General features: G+C 44.8%; 1 protein-coding gene across 1 annotated transcript; it reads left to right on the top strand.

Moving 5' to 3' along the window:
* Positions 1–228: 228 nt before the first annotated feature.
* NOV (nephroblastoma overexpressed) lies at positions 229–8,795 on the top strand. The gene is made up of 5 exons (XM_010863412.1): positions 229–584; positions 712–937; positions 2,225–2,479; positions 4,031–4,245; positions 7,278–8,795. The coding sequence occupies exons 1-5, from the start codon at positions 474–476 to the stop codon at positions 7,536–7,538; spliced, it is 1,068 nt and encodes a 355-aa protein (XP_010861714.1). The 5' UTR covers positions 229–473; the 3' UTR covers positions 7,539–8,795.
* The last annotated feature ends 414 nt before the right edge of the window (positions 8,796–9,209 follow it).

Genomic DNA, 9,209 nt, shown 5'->3' with positions numbered 1-9,209 from the left:
AAACATCAGACACCCCTTTAGGGGAGCCCCACGTTTGCAACCCGGCTGGAAACCGCCAGGCGGAGAAGCGTGATGGGGAGTGGCGGTGTCTTAGTCCTGGGGGAAGGCGCAGCCGCTTCCAGGAGGAAACGGGCGTTTCCTTCCCACGCGCTCGGCGAGCTCTGGGTCCTGGCCCCGGGCCTCCACCCAGCGCCGCCCGGAGCTCTGGGAAAAGCCAGTCGCCACACACAGGCACACGCAGGCCCGGGGGCCGCGCCCAAAGGAGAGCGGCACCCACGGCCAATTGCTATGGCAACCCCGGGGTTCGTTCCATTCCCCCCCCGCCGGTCCCCCCGCCTCCTGCCTGCGCTGCAGCCAACCGGCTTGTGCGCGTCCCAGGAGCGCGCTATAAAACCTGCGCTGTGGCGCTGGCCCGGGGCGAGCCCGACCTGGAGCGGGGCGAGCGGAGCCAATCTCCGACCTGGAAAAGGCCTATGAGAGCGACAGGGGAAAGCCTGAACATGCAGGGTGCGCAGAGCTCGAGTCTCGATCTGCCCAAGCAGTACCTCTGCCTGGCTTTCCTGCTCCTCCATCTCCTGGGACAGGTGAGTGGCGCACTCACCAGGTGCCTCTGGTCACTTTCTGAGCAAAGCCCTGGCTCGATTCCTGGCTCACTGGACTTTCCAGCGACCCTGATGAGAAGTTTCTCCTTCTGGTCTTTCCTGCCCGCAGGTCGCTGCGGCTGAGCGTTGCCCCTCCTCTTGCCCGGCCACGTGCCCCCCAAAGCCGCCGACCTGCGCCCCCGGGGTTAGAGCGGTGCTGGACGACTGCTCCTGCTGCCTGGTCTGCGCTCGCCAGCGCGGCGAGAGCTGCTCGGTGCTGCTGCCGTGCGAGGAGAGCCGCGGCCTCTTCTGTGACCGCAGAGCGGACCCCAGCGCCCAGACTGGCATCTGCATGGGTAAACCTGCCCCCATCCCGCCACCTGACCTCCTGTCTCTCCATAGCGGAGCTGTCCCCTCTTTCCTCTCCTCTTCTCTTTGTTCCCAGAGGGTGATGCGCAAATACTAGTAGTGATGCCTTAGTTGATGTTTATGGAGCGCCTGTGCCAGGGATGGTCTGGGGTCTCGTGGGGTTTGGAGGAAAGCCAGAAGCTCAAAGGAAACCTGCCCTCCCGTGGAGGTGAGAAGCGTTGGTCACTTGCCTCTCTAGAGAAGAATCCAAATAGACTGGGAGCAGAGCAGAGTTAAGGGCCAGTGAAGTCATTTCCTATCCACATTTCCAGGGGACGCTTGGGGGGTGATGGAAACTTGGGCTTACTCACAGGCTCAGAGTTCCCCCAGCTGTAGCCATTCAGGTTTGTTTTCACACCTGTCATTGTCCCATTTGAGCCAAAGCAGCCCCTACTCTCCTGGGACCTATGGAACCCCTCTATGAGTTGTGAGTAAAATCAAGCTGGTGAAACTCAATCAGTTGGGGATCAGTTTCCCACCTGGTGCACCATTTAGTTGGAGGCTGTCCCCACCTCCCTGGATGAGGGGGCTTGGGATAGTCTTTTAGCTTCTTTTCTAAACTAGCAATGATTTATTGCGCTGGAATGCCAAAGAATCTGAAGCCCTTCCCAGTCTGTCCAGTTAACCTGTTTGGAGACTGAAGAGCTCTGTTTTCCTTTTTAATTCTGAGCTCCTGGAATAGGAGAATCTAAGGAGGTTCTTGCAAAACGACCTTTTCATTGGGAGCAAAAGCTGTGGGACCTTGGGAGTGTCACTTCACGGTTTGGCCCCTCTTCCTTCATCAGTAACATGAGTGTCAGGACTGGGTGGTCTTGAGTGTCTCTTCTTCCTCTGGGAAGCTCCATGAGGACATCTCTCTACTGGTGACAGATCAGCAACCAGATGCCTTCAACTAGAGAAAGAATGAATTGGGGTTTGGAACATGTGCTGTGCATCTTCTATAGCTTCTCCAGTGCATCCTGTTCTTTTTTTTTTTTTCCTCTCCCCTTCCCTCTCTGCTCTTCTTCCCCAAGACTCTTCACCACCCCATTAATAATCACTGTAGCCCACCAAGCTCCTCTGTCCATGGGATTTCCCAGGCAAGAGTACTGGAGGGGGGTAGCCATTTCCTTCTCCAGGGGACCTTCCTGACCCAGGGATCGAACTCAGATCTCCTGCATTGCAGGCAGGTGTTTTAATGTCTGAGCCACCAGGGAAGCCTCTTCCCTCTCTGGTCTTCTTCCCCATGATTCTAGCGGTAGAAGGAGACAACTGTGTGTTCGATGGAGTCATCTACCAGAGTGGGGAGACCTTCCAGCCAAGTTGCAAATACCAGTGCGCCTGCCAAGATGGTCAGGTTGGCTGTGTGCCCCGCTGTGAAGAGGACTTGCTACTGCCCCAGCCCGACTGCCCAGCTCCCAGAAAAGTTAAAGTGCCGGGGGAGTGCTGTGAAAAGTGGATCTGTGACTCCAAAGAGACGGGGACATTAGGGGGCCTCCAGACCCTTCCAGGTGAGAAATTCAACATACCTGAATTTAACAGTCCCAGCACAGGAGGAAATGCAGGCAGGAAGGACGTGCGCTCTCTGGGATTTGCAGTGAGAAACCGGCTTCAGTTTCTGGCCATTCATTCGTGGAGTCCAGCTGGCCCACGGAGATTAGACACATCACGTGTGGGAATCCCAGCCAAGTTATGGAAGTATGCACACAGCCTCTCCTGAAGAAGAGTCATGTTCAGTCATTCTTTTGAGTCATAGGAGTGATTTTTGTAGTCTTATTACATGACTACTATTTATATTTTAGTCTGTCTCACTTGACCCTTGTTAACATTGCAAAGGTATGTTTTGGAAACTTTATGCAAAACACACAATTGATATAGCTTCTATATTTATGGCTAGAGTCAATTTATGTGAGTCACTCAGTCATGTCCAACTCTTTGCAGCCCCATGGACTGTAGCTCTCCAGGCTCCTCTGTCCATGGAATTCTCCAGCCAAGACTATGGGAGCGGTTAGCCATTCCCTTCCCCAGGGGATCTTCCCGACCCAGGGATTGAACCCAGGTTTCCCACACGGCAGGAAGATTTTTTACCATGTGAGCCAATGGGGAAGGCTATCAATTCAAGGGGAATGCCTTTTAGGTCATGCGAAGGGCCTGGTGACAGCTCTTTCTTTTCCGGATTCTGTCAACTACCTATGCACTCTTAAGACTATCTCCCCTAAGGAATGCCATCCCTGCACAAGTGTCACAGAGAAATGCCACCTTTCTAGATGCTGCAGGAAGGATCAAGTGACACTTTAGGATCTTTGTTTGCTTTTCCTTTTGCTTTGGCTCATAAAGGAGATGATTTTTTTTTTTTTTTTGGAAGAGCAAAAATTCAAGATCCAGTAGAGAATATTTTAGAAGCCATTAGTCAGCCAGATTATTTACACTGGCAGGACACAGAACTTTACAGTCTTTCTGAAGTGAGGAATTATCAGCCATGCCTTACAGATAGGAAAATCGCCATGTAAGTGAGGAGATGTGCCCAGCATATTAAGGCCAGCATATTAAGTGTTGAGACTGAACTGTCTGAAAGTGACTGTATCCCACAACCCAGACAACCAGTTGCACCTCCCTAAGGCAGAGTTTTACTTTCATCACTATTTTGAGTTGGTTGGTTCTACTTTCTCATCCAATTACAATTTTTAACTGATCATCTTTCTAGACAAAAATCATATGTTGAAATCATGTGATTTCAGTACAGTTTATGGAATGGTTGTTGATGCTATACAGTGCTATATTCTTAAAACTACTAAGCTTCTCAAAGACAGGTTCTCCTAAACGTCTCATGAACAAATTGGACAGTCATTCTACAAAGATTTCTTGAAGGTCAACTGTGTGCTAGGCATTGTGCCACCTGTTTGGGGCTTATAAATACAGAGGTCCAGTCTGTCCCCTGAAAGCACCTGAGTTGAGCAGGTACCCGATTGGATGAGATGCTTTTTCTAATGACGGTTGAAAGGACCACTCTGCCATCCCCATGTTTCACTCAATAGTGCTGTCTTTTTTCCAAAATCCCATAGCCTACAGGACAGAAGCCACTCTAGGAGTTGCAGTCTCAGACTCAAGTATCAACTGCATCGAACAGACCACAGAGTGGAGTGCATGTTCCAAGAGCTGTGGCATGGGTTTTTCCACCCGAGTCACCAACAGGAATCCTCACTGTGAAATGGTGAAGCAGACCCGGCTCTGCATGGTGCGGCCCTGTGACCAAGAGCACAGGCCGCCAACAGACAAGGTACAAGCCTGGGGGAAGCCTCCCGTGACAGAGGACGTGGCCTTGCTCATTGGGCCCTGTGCCTTAGCAAGTCTCTGTGATGTTAGTTGACTCTGCAGTCAACTCCAGTAGAGGATAGAGGAGTTTACCCTTTTTTTTTTTCTCTCTCTCTCTTTAATGCATTGAAATATCCTAAGGAACTCATAGCAGGTAAAGAGGAAGAGGTCAGGAACGTCCCGATGGTCCAGTGGTTAAGACTCCATGCTTCCATTACAGGGGGCACGGATTCAATCCCGGGTCAGGGAACTAAGATCTACATGCCACGTGGTGCCACCAAAAAAAAAAAAAGAAAAAAGAGGGAGAGGTTGGACAACTCCAATACTGTCCCCAATTGAGACAAGTCTGGCAAATCTCATTTCATCCTGGAAAAACACAGTTACTCAGTGATCAAGCATGCTTGATTTTAGAGAGGTCATTTCTGAGGCCAGTTGTCTTCACCCTTTAGGTTTAGTCTGAAAGGAGCAACAGAGTAGGGACCACATCTGCCTTCCAAATCCTTCCGTCCTCCACATCCTACCTGGAATGTACTGTGTGCTTGATAAACAACTGTGGATGAATAAATGAATGGGTGTCTGGGAATTATTTTCAGTCTTTCAAAAAGCTTAGTGCCACCAGTACATTTGCCAGGAAGAAGTGATATGTGCCAAATAAAATAGCACATTGTTTTCCTTTTTTTGCTGGAATGATATCAAATCAGTGTGTTAATGCTGAGCAGAAGGCATGCAGTTCAGAAGCTCTCATTGGTTCCTGATGACATCACAGTCCTTGTTAGCAGACCCCGAGATCAGATAAATGCAATACTCAAATGAAACTAGTTGATGGACCCTTGTACAAACCTAAAGCCAAAATAAAACAGTCCCTAGCAATGAAAGATTTACATATCTCTCCACTGAGGCAATATCATCTCATGCTTAAGAGTACAACTCTGGAGCCAGACAGCCTGACTTTAAATCCTGGCTTCTCATATTAGCTGTGGGACTTGGGTGATTTTCTTAACCTTTAAGCCTCAGTTCCTTCCCTTACATAACAGAGACATTAACAGTAGCTACAGTTCCTTACACAGAGTTGTCATGAAGATTAAATTCTATGAATTTGCAAAGTGCTGGGCATAGATTGCTGCCCTGGCTCTCAGATGCTCAGCTGAGTCTGACTCTTTGCGACCCATGGACTGTAGCCCACTGGGTTCCTCTGTCCTTGGGATTCTCTAAGAATACTGGAGTGGGTTGCCATTTCCTCCTCTAGGGAATCTTCCCTACCCAGGGATTGAACTCTGGGGCTCTTACATCTCCTGCACTGCAGGCAGATTCTTTATCACTAGCGCCACCTGGGAAGCATAGATTACCGTATTAATATACATATCATTACTTGATATTAACTATTATTTCTGTTATTGGTAAAATAAGAGTCTCTAGTGGTTCCATTGTTATATGGCTACTTAACTCTCTGACTTTTTAAGATCCATTCTAACTTTATGCTTCTTCTACTAGTTTAGAAAGAACACCTGGAAAAACCTTCCTCTCTGTTTCTGTCCCTTCATCTCTCTCTCTCTCTCTCACTCAGTCACACACACACAAATGCTGCAGACCTTGTGCCTTTTGGTTTATATTGGCAAAAACATACACTAAGTATTAAATATCAACAAAGAAAAAGCAAGAGCCTTTAAGTACTGTCAAGAACATAGTACTTTATTCCATAAGGTTCTTCCATGCCATGGCTTTAACATTTTGCTTTTTCTACTGTTTCTTTTTCCAGAATTTATAGTTTTTCTTATAAAAAATATAATATTGCACCCAGTTTAATATTATGAGATATTATATTTAAGATATTTATTTATAGTGTGTATATATATATTTCATTAGAAGTCCAGAAATGTGCTCAGAATCTAGGGAAATGCTAGCCCAATAATCATTACTTCCTTGTCACTGAAAGATTCTTAAATATGAAACAGTGCTTCTGTAAGTGTGGTCCCCAGACCAGCAGCATCATCTAAGAACTTTTTAGAATTGCAAATTACAGGGATCCACATCAGATCTACTGAATCAAAACCCTGGGTTTAAGACCCAACAATGTGTGTTTTAGCAATGTTTAGTACATTTTCATGTACTCTTAGAGCTTTAGAGCTACTGATTTTAGAGAATTCCAAGTCTCATCACTCCACGATTTATGGACTGTGCCTAAAAAGGTGAAAAGCAGTGGAGAATTGTGACAAATTAGGCGAAGAAATCTACTGCATTATCAGTATTGTGGTTCTTCATCAGTAATTACTAATGGAATGTTGAATAAGTTCCCTACTTACCATGCCTTCATGGAAAATAACCTTTAATCCCACTGTCTTAAACTTTCTTGAGGTCGCAGTGTAATATCAGCAGAAAAAATGAGCTTTGTGTCAGACAAATTCAGTTACTAGTTGTCTTCTGATCACTTCAGCCTTCTGAGACTCCATTTACTCATCTATAAAACTTGGACAATTGCTCTTTACATGAATAATTGCTCCTTGTATGAGTGAATGTTGCTAATAAGGTTAAGTGAGTTAATGTCTGAAAAAATTTGAAACATTAGTAGGCTTGCAGTGATGCCATATTTATTCCATTTCTCTTTATAACACCTAAAGAATGTATCGGACTAAAACTAATGCTAGTTTTCTTATGATGGCTTGAAAAAGAAACTTTCTTTATCATGTATATGCATTCTAGGTAGGAAGGCAGATGAATACAGGAAGCAGTTAAGAACTGTACCTGTCTGAAGGGCAAAGAATTTCCCAGAATCTCTTGGTTTATGTATCATGGCCCAGAACTTTGCCACAAGCTCCCAGATATTCTGGGGGAAGCAATACTTGTAGTGGACCACACTGCTAGAACAAAATTAACATTCTGTGAGCAAAGAAGAAAGAGCAACAGATATTGGGTAGGCAACTAGCAAGTTATTCCATATGCCTAAATGGGTCTCTCAGAGGAAAGATGGCCATTTCATGCATCTCTCCTTTTCTTTCTTAGAAAGGAAAAAAGTGTCTCCGTAGCATCAAGTCAATCAAAGCCATCCACCTGCAGTTTGAGAACTGCACAAGCCTGAACACCTACAAGCCCAGGTTCTGTGGGATCTGTAGCGATGGCCGATGCTGCACTCCCCACAACACCAAAACCATCCAGGTGGAGTTCCAGTGCTCCCCAGGGCAGACCCTCAAGAAGCCAGTGATGGTCATCGGGACCTGCACCTGTCACAACAACTGTCCTCACAGCAACTCGTCTTTCCTCTAAGACTTAAAGCCAAACACCAGCGGAGGGAAGATGTAACGTGTCCCTTGAGAATCTCACCTGCAGAGGCAAACTGCAGCCACCCACCATCAAATGAATATAAGAAAGATTACGAAGAATTATTATCCTCCTCTGAGTCTCATGTATTTTCTGTGGTCAAATAAGGTCAGTTATATCTGTCTTTGTTTTCATGAAGGATATGATTAACTGTAAACCTGGAATCAAGGTAAGCTCAGGAGAGTACTTAGGGATGACTTTTTCTTTTACATGTTTACTACACACATTTACTACATGTGAAAACTTCTATAAATTTCAGAAATCAGATACAGATCTTCCTGTGTAAACAGTATCATATTGTGCTCATCTTGTTATACACTTGTGAAATTTCAATAAAAGGTCACTGTAATGAATGACATGGTGAAGTCCAAGGTCATACTGAGAGTATTGCCATATAAATATTTCACCATAGATTGAGGATTGACCTAAGGGTTCTCTGTGGAGCACTCTTTTTCAGTGACTCAACTCTGAACTTCAAATTCTGAGATCTGATGAAACATATAGTTCTCCAACTTGAAATCTGTTTTCTGTCTACATGGAAAACAAGCTATATCTACACAAATGGAAGCTTATTAATTAAGTGCACTGGTGTCGTAAACTGGCTCCATTTCAGACAAGTTGACTCCTTTCCAAAAGAAAGAAGCTAAACAGAAAACTACCCCTTTTGCAGAGATGACCAGCCTCTATCAGCCCTCGGACATTTGTATGTGTCTGGAGGTTCCTGGGGATCACTAGTTTTTTAATTCAGAAGAAGCAGAACACATCAGCAGGGTTCCTCTTACCTTACTAATGAATAAACTGAGGCCCAAAGCACCTGATTACAACTTTTGGTAACTTTCAAATATGCTGGTAGTGGAATTTTGAAAAAGAAAAACAAAATCAACATGACTGCAGTGGCGAGATACCGCAAACTCCATGGGGGTTCAGAATTATTGTACAGATGCCCCAGACTTATCCTTGGGTCTTAGTTAGGCAAACTCATGAACAAGATATATGCATCTACATACATTTATCTAACTTGTCAGGCTATAAGATAGACTGCAAACTTAAATGTATACATCCTTCTATTGTCACCCTATGTGTTCAGCTTTTCTCCTTTTAAGTATTTATATAAATATAAATTATACATTTTAAAAAATATTCTTTTTTACTTTCGCTACTTGTTGGACATTACTAAATAAACATTATCTTATCAAAGTGTGACTCTGCTATTAGTTTTGTGCTTCTGAGTTGTTTATTGAGAGTATAAATTAAATTAAAATTTACCAATTAAATCAGATAACAAGTGACAGCATCTATTGAAAGCAAAGTGGATACTTTTAGATGAACTTAACATTTCTGATCAGAAGGAAAACAAAAGACCGTTGTTAATTTGGTGATCTCTATTGCCCAGGCCTCAGATATTCTCCACTCTTTTTACTCAACCCAATATCTAGAACCCTGATATTTTTTTCTGGACAGCCTTTGAGATACCTCCATATATTAAAAATTGAACTTGTGGTTGGACCAAACAAAACTCACCTTACTGTCTGCCTTATCTAGTTAAAGTACCCCCCCCCATTCTCTCAATTAGCCAACTTAAATTGCCAAGAGTATCTTCTTTTTTAAATTGAAGTA

This window comes from Bison bison, unplaced genomic scaffold (assembly GCF_000754665.1).
Source record: "Bison bison bison isolate TAMUID 2011002044 unplaced genomic scaffold, Bison_UMD1.0 scf7180017864491, whole genome shotgun sequence".
NCBI lineage: Eukaryota > Metazoa > Chordata > Mammalia > Artiodactyla > Bovidae > Bison > Bison bison.
This window is presented reverse-complemented; position numbering and strand designations above follow the sequence as displayed.

What these genes read in the sequence shown, in the direction of transcription:
- NOV (XM_010863412.1), top strand. Translation starts at nt 474, where the DNA reads ATGAGAGCGACAGGGGAAAGCCTGAACATGCAGGGTGCGCAGAGCTCG. An exon ending in TCCTCCATCTCCTGGGACAG is followed by an intron (nt 585 to 711) that starts GTGAGTGGCGCA and finishes TCCTGCCCGCAG; the next exon opens with GTCGCTGCGGCTGAGCGTTG. An exon ending in CCAGACTGGCATCTGCATGG is followed by an intron (nt 938 to 2,224) that starts GTAAACCTGCCC and finishes CCATGATTCTAG; the next exon opens with CGGTAGAAGGAGACAACTGT.